At 38.3% G+C, this 19,814-nt stretch overlaps 2 protein-coding genes across 2 annotated transcripts in view; one reads left to right on the forward strand and one right to left on the reverse strand.

Moving 5' to 3' along the window:
• Positions 1–2,282: 2,282 nt before the first annotated feature.
• Positions 2,283–10,966, forward strand: LOC129753471 (gustatory receptor for bitter taste 66a). The gene is made up of 3 exons (XM_055749289.1): positions 2,283–2,511; positions 9,412–10,541; positions 10,611–10,966. The coding sequence occupies exons 1-3, from the start codon at positions 2,283–2,285 to the stop codon at positions 10,794–10,796; spliced, it is 1,545 nt and encodes a 514-aa protein (XP_055605264.1). The 3' UTR covers positions 10,797–10,966.
• Positions 10,967–12,816: 1,850 nt separating this feature from the next.
• The window catches only part of LOC129753472 (titin-like), a 50,166-nt gene continuing 43,168 nt past the window's right edge, over positions 12,817–19,814 (reverse strand). Inside the window, exons 5-7 of the mRNA XM_055749290.1 lie at positions 14,762–19,612; positions 14,316–14,368; positions 12,817–14,203 (exon numbers count right to left, since the gene is read on the reverse strand). Of these exons, the coding sequence (XP_055605265.1) occupies positions 14,180–14,203; positions 14,316–14,368; positions 14,762–19,612 (4,928 nt within the window). The 3' untranslated portion in view covers positions 12,817–14,179. The remainder of the gene's footprint in view (positions 14,204–14,315; positions 14,369–14,761; positions 19,613–19,814) is intronic.

The following is a 19,814-nucleotide window of genomic DNA, read 5'->3' on the forward strand; positions in this document are numbered from 1 at the left end:
AAATTAAAAGGGGCTAAATTTTTAAACATTACTAATAAAACTTTAACTACAAAAACAAATGAAATTTGGCCTTCACACTTTTTCCCTTTTATGTTTTCCTTCAACCTTTGTCCTAGACTGGCTTACTCTTGAAAAATGTCCCTATTTTCTAAATATCAAAAATTCACCTCAAAATACAATAAAAACTGCATCAAAGCTATATATTTACTAAGGAAAAAGTTAAACTCTCACATTTTTTTATACAGGATTTTCATCCTCTGGGATGATTCATCAAAACTTATAGTAACTAAATTAGAGTTTTTTGTTTGATTTTACAAATAAAGTGAATAAATCCGGTCAAAATCCGATGTTTTTCAACGAAATCCGGGTTAACCGGGCAGGACTGGGCCATTATCGAAATTTTTATTAAATATCCGGGGGAGCGGGATTTTAGCCGCGCGAGCACATGGTCAATTGCTTCGGGTTTGCCGCTAAACATGATCAATTTCATAAATTCGAGAAAATTGCGGAAATTCCAGAGTAAATATTCACACAAAGCTTCTGATTCACCTAAAAACCTATAGCTATAAAGCTATAATGTATTACGACGACTGGAACCTGACTATTCTTAACGATCAAACAACCATATTCAGTTTTTCTGAATCAAAAAAGTGAAAGAAAGTGTTGCCAAATAGACTTGGATGAGTTTTGATAGCAATTGTGTTTATTGTAGCTTCAAATTAAAATAAATATAATTATTATTTAGATGGTGATTACAAGTTTGTAGGTTATGAGACTTACATTTCAGTCCAATTAACGCCGATTTGTTATTTGGCAACTAGCTATTGCTATTCTCGGTAGATGAAGACCTGCGTATGAATTTCATTGGTAAACAGCTTTGTAACGTAAATTATTAATCAAATTTACTTATTAGCGGAGACTAAGTATCCGAAATCGGAGTCGGAATCCAACGTGTATGATGCAGATCAAGTACCTACACAACCTGTGTATAAAACTAGCTATGATTATTAGCACTAACGAATTCTTTCACCGAATGTAGCTCAACAGGCTGATAACTTTTAGAAGGAATATAAAACTATAGCAATTCTAGCTATCTATGAGAACGGAAGTTCTTAGGTTAATGTTCGACTAAAGTGCTCGTGTCAACTGTCAGATGAACTGTCTCTTCACGCCAGTGTCGCCAATGTTGCTGTTTGTTCGGCGACAGAAAGTAATATCAGCAATCGTAAAGCCGTTCGGTTGAACGAAACATCTGAGAATGAGCTTCACGATGGCTCCAGAGAGCCCCTCTCTGGAGCCTCTTTTTTTAGTAAAATCGACTCTCTTTAAGTTTTAGTAGAATTGTACCGATACCTTAAACAGTTTTGTATTTCTCCGCCAATAGTAATCTAATTCTTTTGGAAAGTGCTTTAGATTAAAGAATCCATTTCTTCGGACTCATCAGGAAGTATTTTTTTGCATTGGATTTTTTTATCTTGAACTTTCATAATCATATCCAAAAGAAATGTTTATCGTCGTCTCGCTCTGTTTAAAACAAGCAATGTAATATTTTCTTCTGCCTATGTTAAGAATTTGATAAATGATCTAACAGACTTCATATTTCTGTGATGACAAGTCAATTTGTTTGAGTTTTTATTCAAATAGCTCAAGAAGAATGTCACCCAAGACAAAAAAAAATCACCATATCTTGTTTTTAAATCTCAAAAAACCTTTTGCATATTACTTGTAGCTAGTGCTACGTACGAGACCAACCAATTTAAATTTAAGACTAGATATCTCACTAAAATGAATAGTTCGTTTGAAAATAATTTGGAAATACTTCAGTACAATATTATTATTTTTAATCTGAGAGACAATCGATTCATTTAAATTTAATCCAAAATATTCTTTTAACGCAAAAAATAGTTTAGATTTATCTTGTAACTTACAAACAGTTTCAAAACAGTTGAAATGTAACTCCAAGAACACTTTTCAAAGCGATACGTTTTGCTCTAATGACATTTATTAATTAGAATTGCCCTAGAGCTAACTCGTGTATGACAGTTGGACGCCATAAACTAATACAGGTTTCTTTTTTCATCCTTAAACTTAACGGTTTGGTGTTAATGGGACACAAATTTTCATTCCGCTAATGTGTGACTACCAACGGATTAATTATTAATGGCACCTGTCCGTCTGACAGTAATTACTGGAAGCACCTTCTAGAACGTATGTGTGGACCTTCCAAAACTGGTCGAGCCCCCTCAATTCCTGTTCAAAGGTCACCTGAAGTGGATTCGAACATGACCTCTAGTCAGAAACGTGGCGGATTTGCCGATTCGCTGAAGGTGCTGTTCTACGCGTCCTCTTTCCTGGGGCTGTTGCCGTTTTCGTTGCGGGAATTCTACTCCAAACATGTGCTCAAGATTTCCGTTATCGCAAACGTGTGGGTGGTTGTCAATTTGGTGTTCTACACCACCACCTACCATCTGGCAACGGATGTCTACAGCGATACCGACCGCAACAGTCAAGGTAAATTATTGGGATTCAAAAAATGTTCAAGTTATGTCCGGGAGGTCGTTTCGGTCTTTTTAGAAAAAGGCAACCTACTCGTACGATGCTAAAATTAGAACTAACTTTATTAATTTTAACTTGGTTCCAATAGAACTTTGATTTTGTAAGCTCAGCACTTTTCACATACCTATTGACGTCTGATATCGGAGGATTTGGGTTCGCTTTCTTTGATGCGCAACGGATCCGACTGTTACTGCCCCTCCTTCAAATTCGAACCTCCTGGATCGATGAAAATTCGTTGGAAGATGACGGGATGTAGAATCGTTCAAGCTTATTCAGATTTTTTTGCTGATCCTTGTTTTCGAGATTTTTTTTGTTGTGAAAAGTTGATGGTTGCTGAATGCTTTGGTTTCTTCTTGATACGCTACCTAGATATTAAAGAAATTTGTCAAAATTATTTAAATTTCTATTTTTTTATGTAGGCATCACTTTTAATCAATTTCAGCATTTCAAAATGAGAACAGGAGCAGGAGTATAACCATTTCTCGTATTACATGCTCTCCCATGCCTAATTTAGCTCCATTTGCTTGATTGGTTGTCAAATTCTGCATACAATTGTTAAGGAGCCCATCCCCTTTTTATCTCTCTGCTAAAAAGGGGGATTGGTACCAAATATCAATAAATTTTTTTTTTCTACAATTATCCTTTCATGCCAAATTTGGTTCCATTTGCTCGAACTGTTCTCGAGAAATGCAACCAAAACTGTATGGAAGCCCCACTTCTCTCTTCCTAGCTTCCCAATGGAAAAAGGAAGGAGTCTCAAATAATAATAGCAATATTTCTCGATTTTTCGTATTCATGGGAGGGCCCCATGCCGAATTTGGTTCCATTTGTTTTGTTTGAATAGTTTTCGAGTTATGTAAAAAATGGTTAGGAGCCCCTGTATTTCTTCATATCTCCACTGAAAGGAGGAGGGTTGCCAAAGATTAGGAAAACATTTATCGTACGCTATTACAAATCCCCACCCTCAATGCCAAACTTCCAGGTGTCTAATTTTTTCTTCAGTTATACAAAAAATTCAATGCAAGATCTCGCCTTTTTTCCACATTGGAAAGAATTAGGGGTCTCAAACAATCATAAAAACATTTCTCGTACTCAAAAACCCTCCCATGCCAAATTTGGTTACGTTGCTCGATAAATTTTCCAGTTATGTTATTGTAAGGGTTGTACTCCATTTACCCGAAAACCATTGCCCAGAATGAAAAATCCCCAGAATTCCAATCGCCAGAAAGAACCATTCCCCAAAAATTTTTTCCCCAGACGAATCATTCCCCAGAAAAATTTTCGCCAGAATGTACCATTTCCCAGAAATTTTTTCACCAGAATGAACCATGTACCAGAAATTTTTTCACCAGAAGGACCATTTCCCAGAAAATTGAAAACATTTATCCTTACTAGAAATTATTTAAAAAAAAAGGAATTGTTACAAAAAAAATGGGGTTTCATAACTTTATTCTTTTGCGGCAAGGCCGCAACCAACGAGGGTGAAGGGGCTGAGGCGGCACAAAGCCGCCGAAGCTCCCAAATCCGAGGAGGCCGCCGACCCGCCGTCGGAAGCGGCGGCCCTAAGACATTGGTCTAGGTCTGCCGGGGCTCCCTAGGTCTGCGTGAAAGCTAGGGGTGATCCCTTAGCCCCGTCCGCCACGCGACAGCTTGAAGGACAAAACGTCTTTCAAGTTCGAACGCGCAGCGTGAGGAATCGGATACCAAAAGGGTTTTTTAAAGGAGCATGGTAAGCATTGAATCAATTAAAGTACCCAAACCATAAACAAAGCACAATATTGGTTCTAAAATAAATTTAGTTGGAAAATTTCAAAGTCGTAGTTTCATTTAAAAAATCATTTTGAAAAAATTAATTTCGAATCATATGAAATATTCAAGAATTCAAAAAAAATTCTGGTAAATGGTGCATTCCGGGGAATTTTTTTCTGGGAAATGGTTCATTCTGGGGTTTGATTTCGGGTATTTGTCATTCTGGGAAAAATTCATTCTGGGCAATGGTTTTCGGGTAAATGGGATACAATCATTGTAAGGGTGTCCTCATCGCTCTTCCTATCTTCCTACTGGAAAGTGAGACGGGTTTTTTTTCATATCCAAAAAAACCCTCCCATGTCGAATTTTGTACCATTTGCTTGATCGGTTCTCGAGTTATGCAAATATTTGTATTTGGTTAGGGAAATGCCACTTTTGGAAAAAAAATTCCAGGAGGGGCATTTTTTTATCATAGAAACATTTCTTGGACTGTAACACCCTCACATTTGGTGGTTTGGTGAGGTGACAATATTTTTTCGACAACCTTTTTGCTTGAACAATGCATGAATATGAATGGTAAAAAAATGAAGCTTCTATATAACTATTCAGGTTTCAGTCATTTTACATAAATAGTAAGATATTTATTTTAATTTCTAATTTTCGAAAATAAGCCCTGTAAGTAGCCATTTTTTTTCAAAAAGTTTAAAAAAATATAGTTTGGATTTGAAGATTTCATTTTAAAGAAAACACTTTTTATATTTTGTTAAATAAGAAAGTAGTAAGATAGTTTTTTTTACCACAAGCATGACCATTTGAAGCATTGGAAAATAATCAAATATTTGGGAATAAATGAATGATATCAGGGTTGTTGTACAAATCAGTTTTATTTTCTACTCTTGTAAATTGCCGTTCCAAGCAAGATAGTCCCATGTGGGAAAATGTGCAAACGAAAAAACTCGATATAAATTTCAGCTATATTTCCAATTTTTTACTCAAATAAAAAATTCACCGACAGTTTTTTCGTAGTGAACGGTTCAAGGTAATTATTTTACAATGTTTTCTAAAGCTCGTATAGTTTCTTTTTTTTTCAAAAACTCAAGTTAAACCGTAATTTGAGAAATACTTTCCTCTTTGTTCATAAAAATGTATAGTTGAGTATGGATCCTTTAAATAGTGCCTACCGAAAAGTGTTTTGTGGAAATTTCACTAAATAAAATATTCATGGATTCTCGCTTCTCTTCCGCCCTCTATTTTAGTGTTCTTTTCAGTGAATAACATTATATTCAACAGTTTAAACTCATCTTAAGAGAATTTTTTGATAAAATTTGCATTTTTTTTAGAATTTTCTTTAGTGTGACATTCTTGCGTAGAAATATCAACATGGAGATAACCACCTTCATAAAAATTTCGTAAAAGTTCAGAACAAAGTATACTTGGTTGTGCTTTCATTCGGAAGTTAACACTAAAAGAGAGTGTTTCCAGCAAAAAAGTGAAAATGACCCTAAAGTCACATGGGACAGTCTTGATTGGAACGGCAGTAAACTCGACTAAAATTTAAGATTTTAGTTTGAAACTTTGTTTAAAAAGAATCTGCAATATTAATAATGTTGAACAAAAATCCAGTGAAATATGTTTCCACTTGAATTAAAAAAAAATAAAATCTTGTTTTCTCAAAAGTCAAAGTTCTATTTTAGATTTGTGATTTCTTCTGATTTGTGTTTTAAACTAACTCTGATTGAAGGTAAAGTTTTAATTTTGCATCCAAAATCAAAATTATGAAACTGCGATCGCCTGTAATTCAAATTCATAACAAAACTTTAACATTGATATTTTTATACTGCTTTTTGAAGTTCGAAATCTGATTTCCGGATTTGAAAATGATTTTTGAATCTAAGTTACAGATAATAATTCTTACTAATTATGAGCCAAAAAACGAAACTGGGATACGACATCTCATCCAGGAATCTCATGTTTGAATTCCGATTTTTCAATTCTGGATCACCATGAAAATCAAAATTTCAAATATTAAAAATGGTTTGTAATTTTCAATATTTTCTTTTTATATTCCGAAAGGATAAGTTTCGAACATAAAAAGTTTGAAATGAATAACCGATATTCGAATCAGGATTAACAATAAATTGGATTTGCAAAAATTTGGGCAAAATCAGGGCGATTTTGTAAGTTTATTCTAATCTTATTGGAAATCGATTTTCGGGACTTAATTTCTATAAAAAAGTTAGAAATTTTTTGAAAAACTGTAGTAAAATCATTGATCTGGGATAACATATCAAGGCACCGAGTCGAGATTGTTACTCTTGAATAATTTTAGTCATCCATCAGCATTTGATTTGGAATTCGGAATTTTCGTTTAGAGAAGAATATTTAGCTTGGCATTTTTTGACCATCATGAGGGGGAGGGGGCTCAACTCCGAAACTCAAATCGAATCACCTGAATAACAAGCAACATTCTTTGGATCCTGGCAACAACATCCAACAAAAAAAAAATCAAAATTGGCTCAAACTGGCCTTCCACGACCTCAATATAAACATGCTTTCAGTCAGTTGATGCCTTCGACGATGCTCGTTTGTACCTTTCCGATAAATTACGCTCCAAGCCTTTGTCAGTGCCATTTTTGGATCATCTCTTATACCTCATCTTGAAGCCGAGAGTTTTTCCTATAAGATGGATTACATTGGTTGTTTTTTAGGAGAAGACCTGTGAGCAGCAAGATGAAGAACAAACACGCACACTATTCCAGAACTCGTTATTCAAAAAGTAAAAGGTAAACAAAGCCTACGTCACTTGCCAGGATGTTTATGTATCCTAGGCGAGAATCGTAAACAGCAGTTGGCAGTGATTTTTTTCTCTAGTTTTCGCTGGTACAGCGATGATGGTTGTTTGTTTGAAAATGCAACTGACGTCACGAATTGTCATGGTTACAATGTTTACAAAAGAAATCTTTACTATTATTTAGCACGTTATTTCCATCGCCACCTGAGATATGCATAAAGGATGATACGGTCAAAGTTTGGTCAAGTGAAAACGAGTGTAAATCGGTGAAATCGTTTATTTAAAAAATCAAATTAAATTTATTTTTCAAGTTTAATTAGTATAAAATTCAGGAAAAATATTCAGTTAGGCTTCCACTTTTCCAAATCCGCTTGACAATAGCCCAGTATTTCTCAAATGGGCGGAACTCTGGCGTGTTGGGAGGGTTCTTGTCATTGGAAACCACCTGCACGTTGTTGGCGGCGTACCACTCCATGGCCTTTTTACCGTAATGGCAAGATGCCAAATCCGACCAAAACAGTACGGAACAACCATGTTTCTTCAGGAAAGGCAGCAGACGTTTATTCAAACACTCTTTCACGTAAATTTCTTGGTTGACAGTCCCGGAAGCTATGAAAATGCTGCTTTTCAAGCCACAGGTACAGATGGCTTGCCAAACCATATATTTCTTCGCGAACTTTGACAGTTTCATGTGCTTGAAAATATCTGCTACCTTTCCCATTCCTTTTGCCGTATAAAACTCCTGTCCCGGAAGCTGCTTGTAGTCGGCTTTGACGTAGGTTTCGTCGTCTATTACCACGCAGCCAAACTTCGTCAGCATCGTCGTGTACAGCCTCGGGGATCGCGCTTTGGCCGTCGTATTTTGTTTATCATCGCGATTTTGAGTCACTACCTTCTTGTAAGTCGATAGTCCGGCTCGTTTTTTGGCTCGATGGACGGTTGTAGACGATACACCCAGCTTATTTGCGGCATCTCGGAGAGAGAGGTTAGGGTTTCGCTTGAAACTACCGGCAACTCTCTTTGTCGTCTCAGCGGCTTCCGGTTTTCGATTTCCCCCCGATCCAGACTTCCTGGCTGTCGACAAACGTTCCCCAAACACTTTAATTGCATTTGTAACGGTTTATTTGGCAACTTTCAGCGATTTTGCCAGCTTTACGTGCGAGTAGCTCGGATTTTCGCGATGCGCGAGCAAAATTTTGATACGCTGCTCTTCTTCCTTGGACGGCATTTTGACAACTGAAGAGTGAATTCCAAAATCAAAATTGGAGCAACATTCTGCATACACACCTTCAAAATGAGGGGTGTTCAGATTTTTTAAATGCATAACTGAAAGAAACACGTCAAGTTGATATTGACCAAATTTTGACCGTATCACCCTTTAAAGGTTGTGTGAGTCGTGAGTTTGGAAGGCGAGTATTCTTGACCCCAAAGCCCCAAAAGCGAAAAAATTTCTTTTACAGATGATATCTAAATGATAGTCGATTTTAAGAAATTTTTCTAGCTTCAAGCCTATTGAAGCTGTGAATACATCTGGACCAAAGTGCTTCGTTGTTCACGGCTTCAGCACGTTACGGGGCACCGTTGTTAAGTGGTTGGAAGCATTGGTCCTGAAGTTACACTCAAAAAACTGCTCAGGATTCCACCCAGGAACACAGGTTTGATCTTTTTCATTAAAAAAGTCAAACATTATTTTGAAGAATTCTTTTTTCGCTGCAGAATGCTTCTGCTGCCCGATTCTCCTTGAATAATTGGTGATAGTGAATTGGCACAATTGTCAAAATCTTGGCGCAGCGTCGAAGGCATGTTCTACTTACTGAAAAAATGTCTGGAAGTCTACGTAAGGTATTTTGAGCTATTCTTCTAGCTTTTTGGTTCAACCTGATAGCAAAAGTTCCAAAGAATGTTACTGTTGTTTGGTTGACTCGATTCGATTGTATATAAAGAAGTTGAAGTATTTGAGGGATGAATGACATCCAGATGTTAAAATCCTAAAGGCTAAGGACTAAATAAATTTAGATTTTTTTTTTTTGAAGTATTTATTAAAAAGTACGGGAACTGTATTGTCACCTTGTATACATATTATGTCATTAGTTACTGAGGATTTGTTTTTAAAATTTTCACTTTGATTGGATACTGTAGTAAGTTCAAACGTTCTTCTCTGGCGCTCCAAAACCTCCTGCTGTACAGAGCTGAAGCTTAAAAGTTTTGGACGTAGATTGTTCTGACCTGAATTCAAATTCGTTTTTCTGTTTTTATCGTGATTAAAAGTTTATATTTTAACAAGACTGTTTGATTTTTTCGATTTTACTTTTCAGGAACTCTGACCAGCGCCATTGGCCTGTTCATCATCTACATGGAGCCGCTAATGATGATCACAGATATGATAGCCTCGATGGTGAACCAAAAGCGACTGATCGATTGTGTCAGCAGGTTGGACAAAGTCGATAACAAACTGGCCGGTGAAAACATAACGATTCGGAACAATCGGATCCAGAAGAACATTCTGATCCTGATTGGGCTAGTGTTGCTATTTGAGTCGATGCTGACCACCTACAATTTTGTGGTGTTTTCCGAAGTCTACACCGCGTGGTCTTTGATCTGGTTCCTTACGGCTTTCCCCACGGGGATAAATTCGTTGAGTCGAATCTGGTTCGTATCCTTGGTGGTTGCAGTACGACACCGTTTTTTCGCCATGAACAACCACATGGACGAGCTGGCTGGCCTTCTAGAGGAACACAATGATCGCTGGGAGGACGAGTTGGAAATTGAGCGAAACGAGATACCGATGAATTATTTGGAAAGGGAAATTTTCACTATTAGAAGTCATCGAAAGGCATTCGTTCAGCCGGCTTTGCAGGGTAATAGGAAAATCGGGGACATCCAAACGAAGGTGATCGATGTGAAACCGTTCGAGAAAAAAGTTCAGGATGAAAAACAACTGGCTCAAAAGCGATCGGTTTTCGGGTTTCTCTCTTTTGAAAAGCATATGAAAATAGACGAAAAATTGGACAAGAAGATGATCCTGATTTGCCGCATGCATGACGAGCTTTGTGAGATAGGAAAATCCATCAACCATATGTATAGCTTTCAGATGTTGGTATCGATGGCGCATGGGTTTATGGCCATCACAGCTCAATTTTATTTCCTCTACTGTGCCCTTTCCGGTCAGGAAGTGCCTGTTCTGTTCCGATCGGCTCAAGTGGTGCAGATTTCGGTGGTGCAAATATTTTACGTAGCATTCAAGTGCGTCATCTGCATTTACGTTTGCTGGAAGACTAAGACGGAATCGAAACGTACCGGCGTTTACATGCATCACCTGGCCAACATGGTAGACGAAACACATTTCTATCAGATCGTAAACCACCTGTCGTTGAAGTTACTGAACCATCAACTGAATTTTAGCGCCTGCGGATTCTTCGATCTGGACATGACCACTCTCTATGCGGTAATATTCTCTAGTTAGTGGATCTTTTTCAAAATTCCTCATAACGGTATGTTTTTTTTTAAATTTCAGATCACGGGTGCCATCACCAGTTATCTGATTATTCTGATTCAATTCAACCTTGCCGCCATGCAAAAGACAGGCACCAATGTAACGGATACCGGAAATAATGGTACAGGGAACGCAACGTTGGATGCATTAAATGTGACTCTGACCACGGTTAGCACTGCCCTGAGCACCTATGTGACCAATCCGTAAAGAATTTCCACAGGGGTGAAGATTTTTTACTCTTGTGTTGTTAAATTTTAATAAACTTGCATGTGTTGGTGTATAAGTGTAGTGGGAAGAGTTTCAAATGTGGTGTAATATGTGAAAATTTGATTTTGAAATTATGGCTGCCATGAGAAGGTGTTACAACTTGAAAAGAAAACGAGATCCAGCTTGCTGTTAAATTTCTGGAGAAGTACGAAACCCGATTAAAGTTTTGGTAAGTTCAATTTTTTTTAATTGATCATAACCAAATAAATCACATATCAGATGAAATAATTTACAAACCTATCTCCGGCGCTTTAGCTGTGGCGTGAATCCCAATTGCAGCGATATTTTTGCAAAGTAAAATTGATATTTTCAGTTTATATCTATTTAAATAAGTATACTTACAATTTATTCAGCTGTATTCTTGTTTTTTTGTTTTTTGTTGTTGTCGTGAATAAGGGAATCTATTCCTCTATGCGCCTATAGTAAGGTTGCCAGAATTTTTCAAGCACGTGTCCGAGCCGGACAAATCCGGCCAATTTTGTACAAAAACCTGTCAAAATCCGGGCATTTGATCTCAAAATTGAAGACCAAAAATCCGGACAATAACCGGGCAAATTTTGTCAAAATTCAGAAATTACTCGACAAAAATCAAGAAAAAAAATTGAAAAAAAAATTTCATCAAAACGCTTCGACAGATTTTAAATCGTATTTAATGTTTCCAAAAAAACCTACCATAATTATTTTCCGAAAGCTTGCTCGAAAAAGGTCGTAGAAGGTTTTCATACCTTTTGATGTAATATTTTGACCTTTAAAAATTATACGTACAGAGCTCAGTTCATAAACGCTTTTCGAAGATCTTTAAATCTAAAATTTGTAACGGGCCGTAGTAGGCAAAGTGGTAATATCCATAGTATTTCCAAATCATAATAAGAACATGTATCATGTCAGTCTTACTGAGAATGAATCATTGTGTACTGAAGTGTAAGTTTTCGGTAAAATGAAATTCCACCCATAAGGACTACAGAATAACTTATCGTTATTCTGACAGTCATCATGAGTTACCAATGGAGACTTTCCTTTGGGAAGTTGGAAAATGGAGTTTTCTTGGGACCAAAAACAAGAAAACGGGTCTCTTAGCCATCTGGTACTTGAGTTTGGAAGACGTTCTTGGAAGTTAGCTGCGATTTAAACAAATTCGTAAGGCGGTTTTTATACTGTCTTCAAGTATTTTCACCCGTTTAATCGGTCCCAATTATACGCGCCGCGCAAAAAGTGTTTCGAGTCTGCGACTATCTCGGGAGTTAACGGCCTGGCTCATCGTTCCGGCAGCCAACCCCAGTCCGGGAAGTTCTCTGGCGGTAGCTTGTGTGCAAGTGTAAGGACGATTTTACCGGTAAGTTGCATTTTAGTTACCTTTGTGAAGTTCTTTTTAAGCATTGTGTTTGGTCTTTTTATGATACGGAAAACTACGGATATTGCGCGGCGACTAAGTTCGTGTACCTACACAAACTTCCCTCATTTCGCCAACCTTATTTTGTTAAGTCTTCTTTGGAAGCCCACCCCCGGGAAGAAAGTCCGGGTTTTAAGCGACTTCAGCACATCAACTTTTTTTTAGTTGTTGGCGCTTAAGTGCTGTTAAGTTGAACTACGCAATTTTGCTAAGAAATATTTACTTTCCTTTAGCACAAAGTGGGATTCGGTCCTGATTAAAATCAGTGACTGTTGGTTTTTGAGAGTTATATCGTCTTGTTTCAATATCGGACTCCGAAGGAAATCGAGACGGTACAAATTATCTAAAAAATAATCGTTTGATTTTTCCTGTTTTTTTTTAGAATAAACACGTATGATTCTAATTATATTCTTCTAAAGAATCTAGATAATGATTGATTGTTGATTTTCAATCTATTATCTAAATATTTATTTCGAAAAAAAACATCACTTAAAATACACGTAGTCATTGTTGATTGGTTATTCGAATTTCCAGTTTCTGATACTTTCGGATAAATTGTCACTAAAACAGTAAATTTTTAGAATTTTTTATTAAGCATTTATTTGATAGTATCGCAAATGTTACACCGAGTTAATATAATATTTACCATGCCGTTTTTTTTTCTTCAAATTAGCTCTGATCGCTTCAAACATCATTGTAAAATATTTGTTTGCTAAATGTTTATTCTCGACGTTTTTTTCTCTTAATTTTTTTTGCTGCTGTTGTATGCTAGAATTTGTTTGTTTCTTCCGTTTTTTTTTCATACTGTGTTTATTCAAACTATCTGGTAAACCATTCTCATTTAATAAATATCGCTTGCATTTTCAATCTTTCCTTTGGTTTGGATGTTTTCCATGATTTAACATCAAAAAAGTTAACGATTTTCTTTTTGTTTTACGCGTCAGCTGCGGCAAAGTGGCTTTGCCAATTTAAGCATAAGATTTTTGTTTTTTTTCTTTCTTGTTTTGGTTTTACTTATGTATGTACTTATTTCTGTCTGTAACTATATCACTTTGGATAATCATAGCCGGAAGTATCAATCGATTACCGAAGCAAACTAACTTAGAAATATGGCTGAGCACAAAAATATGTAGTTCCGAAGAATGTTTTGAAGCGTGGTTAGATTGGTTTTTATTTATCTCAAAAAATCAAAAGAATAGTAGGAGTTAAGCGCAAGGTTATCATTACAAGTTGTTTACAATTTTGTTTTCTTCCGTTTGTCTTTGAAAGAGAAATGTCAGGGATAAAATTTCTTCATTATATTATTTTAGGTTAGTACTTAACGCTCGTAGTCTTGTCATATTCTTCGATCGGTTACTAGCAGAGGTTTCGCTAGTAAGTTACTGAACTCGGAACCCTATTCTCTTGATTGTGGCTCGTTCTGGATTCAGACGAGTGATTCTCTCTTTTTGTTTGGTTTTAATTTAATATAGTGTTAGTTAAGTTGTTTTCTTCTTTTCTATTACTTTCGAAGTTTCCTGATACTTTTCGGCCAAATTTAACGTCTCATTTTTGTTAGTAATCTCTAGCTGTTTTCTAGGTTCGATTAGCTAAGTGTTTCCCATGTTTGCAGTAAACTCTGCTTTATAGTTTTAACAAAAATTGAGCTAAGCTTAATTTATGTTTTGGTTATTTTGCAGTGTTTTTTTTAATATTTTGCTGATGATGCAAGATGTGAATTGTTACAGATTGTTTTTTTGTTACTGATTTGGGTAGCCTTTAGTTTTAGTAATCATTAAAAAAAAACTGTAAATATCGGGATGTTTGAGTTTGAAAAAATGCAGAGCTATTCTTAAAACTGCTTAGCGGATGGATCTTCAACAAAGTTGATTTCCATGTACGCGCGCTTCTGCTTAGCGAAGTCTCGATATCTGTATTGATGTCCTAAGGTTGTTTAGTCCTCCTTTTCAGTCGTTTTCTGGGAATATAAATTACATTTGGTTAGATTCACGTTTTCTTCCTCAATCATCTGTTTATTGAAGCGATATTCAACAAATTCTTCTAATTTTCAATCAGCAAGAACTACTTACGCTTTGCATTTTTTCCTTTGCCGTCTCCTTCGAATCGTCAAAAGTTAAGTCTCCTGTAACGATTGAGAAGCAGAGATCATTACCACGGTCTTATCTTGAAATGAAAAGTTGTTTGTTCAAAAACATTTCAAACTACTAAAAACGTATACTAGCACTTCTAAAAAAACAGCATGCATGACTTATTGACGAAGCTTTAGTGTTGGTTAAAAAAAGGAACACGGAATATCAACTTAATAAACAATAATCAAAAATAGTCTTTTCCGTGGTGAGCTCCATTTTGACACGATGGTTCAAATACTAGCAACGCCTTTGTTTTTTTTTTTTTTAATCTAACTCAAAGGGTCCCTAGCAGGCAAACTTAAGATATAGACTGTTGTATATACGGCTGTTATATAGATATGGCTATTTGAGGCGAATATTAGTAGATAGTTTGAGCGAATTCTAACCTGGATACATCTGTCTACTTAACAGTTCGATTTCCGAAATCGGAAAATCTCCCCTGGCACTCGTTGATGTCGTAGCCGAAGTACTGCTTATCGATGAAGTGCTACTACGAAACACTTGCGTCGTCGTTGTGTGCTGCTGCTGTTGTTGATAGTATTGTTGTTGCTGCTGCTGCTGGCTTGAATTGGAGCTCATTGTAGTCGTCATGACTCTTGTTCCTCCCGTAAAGGAAACTCCTTCGTGGGCTAGCTCTAGGCTATCCAGATCACCAACGTTGTCGAGCGTATCGACCATGGTTATTGAACCGCAGCTGGTTACGCTGGATGACATTTGTGAATCTGTCTCGTTCTGATAGGTCGCATTAGTAGCTGTGGAACTGGTTTCGAAGCTTTCGTGCCCGGTCAGAGAGTCAACCGAAATGTCTTTGGTCATTCCGGAGTAGATCGAAGATGACATTTGCTGATAGTTGCTGCTTGAAGCACTCTCCGCTGCTGACATTCGCTGTCCGTAGAATGGTTTTGTCGGACTACCGGAGGCACTCTTGTTCTCGATGCTCAGTGGTAGCGAATCCAGTGAATCTCGTTTTGTTTCGCTTGCCCGAGACAATGCAGCGTGCTGCATTTCGATGGAATCGGTGCTGTCGCTACGATGGACTTGTTGCAATGCCATTTGTTCAATCGAGTCCGAGCGAGAAGATCTTGTTGTGAAAACTCCTGCCTTCGAAAGTTCAATAGAATCAATAGAACTTGTCATAATGTCCACATTATTCTTGTTGTTGATCTCTAAACTGTCGCTGCTGGAATGCGCTGACGGTAATGTTTCTTTACTTATGGTTTGTTTCTGAATTCGATTGCCATCCAAACTATCGGAAGATACTGTTAATAAGTGAGAAGTGTCCTCTTCTTCCATAGCATGTCTTATTTGGCTTTCATGCGAGATTGTCGTAACAGTAGTTGTCGTTGTTGTGGTCGAAAGCGAATCCTTGCTCATATCTTGAGTGAAAGTTTTATCAACTTTAACCCCGTCGGCAGGACCACTGGCAACTGTAGTGGTTGTTGAAGTCATGGTTTTAACTATCGTACCATTCGTCGGTGGACTACGCTTGACGCCATCCGATTTATTAGAATCATCCGATCTGGATAGAAGCTGTGCAGCTTCTTCCTTCGCTTTAATCTCTAGCAGATGCGCTTCCATGCATGCCGATTCGAGTCCTTCAAACTCTTTCAAGCTGGATAAACTGATGTCGTCGCCATGTCCGCCTCGTGCCAAGAATCGTTTCGTGAAACTACCATTACTCAGAGAATCCTGCGATCCCTGCTGTAGTCTACGATTCTCAAGCGAAATAACCTGTTCAAGGCTTTCAAATTCTTGCAAGCTACTCATTGAAATATCGTCATGCTCTCGCGATGCTAATCTCTTTGCCAGCATATCGTAATCCGGAGTGCTTGAGAAAGAGTCTTTGATGCTACCGATTCGACTACTTCCGACCTCGAAATCTGTATCTTCTTCCTTAATATCCTCCAATCTATCTTCATATGGATAGCGGAAGTTCTGTGATTCTGCCAATTGCATTTCAACCCAGCGTTTGCTTTCTTCCAGCGGGTATCCATTGTTTAGCAAGTCCATCGTTACTCCGGAAGGATCCACTTCTTCGCTACCAGTCGGGGGACTTTCTTCAAATTCATACATCATATCATCTCTCATTTTGGCGTACATCGAACCAGCATTTGTATGCGCCGGCGCCGACTTCACCAAGATCTTCTCAACTTCTTCATCGTGTTTTTTCTCTGTCTTCGTGGATTTGATCGATACACTCTTTCCTTCAGTGTCACACTCGTGAGCTTCTCTAGCCACCTCTTCCACTATGACAAATTCATCCGATATATCCGGTTGCTCCAACATTTCAAATGAATCTGATCCTGCCGATTCGTCTTTTTCATCGGCCTCGAATTCAAATTTCGTCGTCGTATCTGCCATTTTAGATTTATATTTTTGCTCAATCATCTCCTGGTATTGCTCCTCGGTTATCTTGAATTCCTCTTGTTTGGCGTACTGGATTTTCTGTTCAGCGGTCTGTTCTTCTTCCGTCACATGTGAGGCTGAAGCCGAATCCGCTAGTTTACCTTCCTCATCAATCTGCGGAAAATCATCGGTTACCTGAATGTCCGGAATGCTTTTCGCTGAACTTTGCTGGTACTCTTGAAGTTTTTCCTTCTTTTCCTCCATCAACTGTTCCGCTTCATCTCCTTGTTCTATTTCGGCATGAACATCCTCAACAATAGTTTCAATCACCGAACTTGACGGTGAAAACGAGTTTCGTCGATCGTGCTCGATTTCCATATGATAGCCTTCCTCCATTTTGTCTTTCTTTTTCTTAGATCCCTGAATGGTTGGTGCACGGAACGATCGAGAATATTCTGATTCATAGCGATCATAATCCGAATCCGATGATTCATCCCTCATTTCATCTCGTTCCAAGCTCGACTGTTTCGACACTTCGGCCGATAAGGACTCGTCTTGTGATTCTAGCGAATCGCGTGCTTCTGCCGCGATTTCCGAGAGTAATTTTCCTGAAATGATTGCAGTACTTTCGGTTCGTTTATGTCCACGTTTCTTGGTTGTTTCTTCGGGAACGTCTTTCTGTTCTGTAACCATCTCGGTTGTTACTTGAGTGTTCAAGAAGTTAACGTCTCCTTCGCGTATTGTTGTGGATGTCAATGTTATGTCTCCAACTATTTCTTTGGTGTAACTTGTAGTAGGTGTAATGGCATCCAAACCCACCTCAACATGTGTTGGAAGACTGTCCAATTTGTCTGTTAAATTCTCCATGATGGTCTCTAAGTTTGAAGCACTTGAAAGGCTGATCGACAACATGCTACCGTCCTCCATGCTTGTTCCAAGTTTGGTTTCATCTATGCATTCGGTTTTCATATCTTCCAAGCTCGAAGCTTTCATAGATTCGACCAGGTCCAGAGCATTACCGATGCTGGAACTAAGTTTTTCTGATTGTTCCTGAGCTAGAAGCTCGAGCTCTTCGGATAATTGGCAGCTCTGGCCGGCTCGCTCTTCTTCTCGCAAGTCAGTTGTGAAGTTCATTTCTTGCGAGCGCTTCATCGCTACCGGTATTGATGCGGAGACAGCAGAAAGTTCTTCCTTGTCGTCTAAGAGCAGCTTTTCGCGTATGTCGTCCTCAGAGTCGTCATGAATCAATGCAGCTGCATCGGATGAGTCGAAGTCAATGTCCATAGTTGAAGGGACTAAGGTTTCGGTGGCCTCTGATTCCATGCTAGCCAAGTTTCCAGAGCTTTCTGAATCAAGGCTTTTCATGCTATCTTGGGAACTTATTTGGTAAGAGTTGAGTGTTGAAACAGCGCTGTGGTATTCGGTTGAAGCCGGTATTAATGAATGGTCCGCTGCCGTTTCGTATTCGGAAGAAGCGTACTGCTGTATCAAATTGTCTACGTCCGATGAAAGCGGACGGCTACTATCGGTGTGTTCGAAGCTCTGATAGTGACTTTCTCCAGAGCTATCTACATCAGTTGTTGACCACCGATTGCCTTTGGGATCTTGTTGTGGTTTGCGTTGTCTTGGTAAGACCTCCAGTTTGGCTCCTGAACTATCACTGGAAGCTGCAGCCTGTTCATCTTGCTTGGTTGCTTCATCAGGAGATTTTTGTCGAGGAAGTTGTGTCGGTTCCATTATGATTGTGGTTATTTCTTCCTGTTGGGCTTCGATGATTGGATCTTGTGAATATTTAGCCGAAGGGAGAACTTTAAACTCGAACTCTGACGGGGATTGTTTGATGAGCTTACCATCGATTACCGACTCTATAAGTTCTTCTTGAACAGCATCTAGTGACTCCTTTACTTCCTCAAGTGTTTTCTCAATAACTAATTCGTCGATTGTGCGTTTGGTGTAGTGAGAAATTGTGGATTCTTCTACCTGGGTGTCTGTACCTTCGAATGCAGTTTGACTAACTACTGGTACGATTGGTGAGTGTACTACTGGCTGTCGATGTGTAGAAGCCTTTGAAAAGTCTAGCTCACAAGGTTTTTCATCGGCGACTCCTTCGATTACTTCGATAACTTCTGCTTTGATTTCTTCATCTAGTGCCGTACCACTTTCTACCTCCTGCAATGATTTCAATGTGAATGCGTCGGATTCGATAACTTTATCTCTGTAAACTTTGAAAGGGTCCTCCTCGGTACCAGAATCTTGTGAATATTCGTAACCAATATTATCGAACGCAAAATCAGAGCGTTTATCTGTGGAAGTGCGCGTAATGATGTCGCTGCTTTGATCGCCAATGTAGAATTTTGCCGCCGACTGTTCGTCATCACTGGTTTCGAAGCCAGCTGATTCTTTCGGAACACCAGTGGAGAGATCTTCAGATGCCGTTGATTCCTGACGTTGACTTGTGGGCTCAGGATATTGTTCGATAGAATCTTCTGGCTGTTCGAACGATTCTATGATGCTGGATCGTGTTTGGGTGTCTGTTCGGAAAGAAATGCTCGTTCTTGGTTTAGGAACGGGACCAGGTTCTGGTCCGCTAGAAAGCTCGCTTGCATCTCCCGAAAACGGTTTATCGAGATCAGTTTCAACAATAGAAGCCTCACCGGTAGTTTTGGTAGAGGTGGTGGTAGTACTACTAATAGTTAGGGTAGCAGCAGCAGCAGCGCTAGCAGCGGAAGTTAATGATGAGGCAACAGCAGCAGCAGAGCTTGTGGTAGTCGTTGCGATGGTGCTGACACTAGTGGTTGCAGCAGATCCATCAGCTTCAGCAGCATGGATTGATTGTGATCTTGGCGTCGGCTTTGGAATGGTAAATTCTGTTTGTGGTTGCGTTTCTGTTTCTATAAGAATAAAAGCGGTGAAAAAAGCGTGTTAAGGTTTCGGACGTTTAAAGGCTGTCTTGGTTAGATTTTCAGGTGGTGAGTTTCAATTTTTCAGAAAGAATAAAATAAAATTACACTCAAACAACAGATAGCGGATTCGAATATCTGATTCTGGTTGGATTAGTGAGTCGAATTTTGTCGTTTTCATAGTAGAAAAAAG

Source organism: Uranotaenia lowii, chromosome 3 (genome assembly GCF_029784155.1).
Source record: "Uranotaenia lowii strain MFRU-FL chromosome 3, ASM2978415v1, whole genome shotgun sequence".
NCBI classification, from domain to species: Eukaryota; Metazoa; Arthropoda; class Insecta; order Diptera; family Culicidae; genus Uranotaenia; species Uranotaenia lowii.

Coding starts and splice junctions, on each gene's coding strand:
- LOC129753471 (XM_055749289.1), top strand. CDS start 2,283: ATGACCTCTAGTCAGAAACGTGGCGGATTTGCCGATTCGCTGAAGGTG. Junction 2,512..9,411: donor TACCGACCGCAACAGTCAAG/GTAAATTATTGG, acceptor TTTACTTTTCAG/GAACTCTGACCAGCGCCATT. Junction 10,542..10,610: donor ACATGACCACTCTCTATGCG/GTAATATTCTCT, acceptor TTTAAATTTCAG/ATCACGGGTGCCATCACCAG.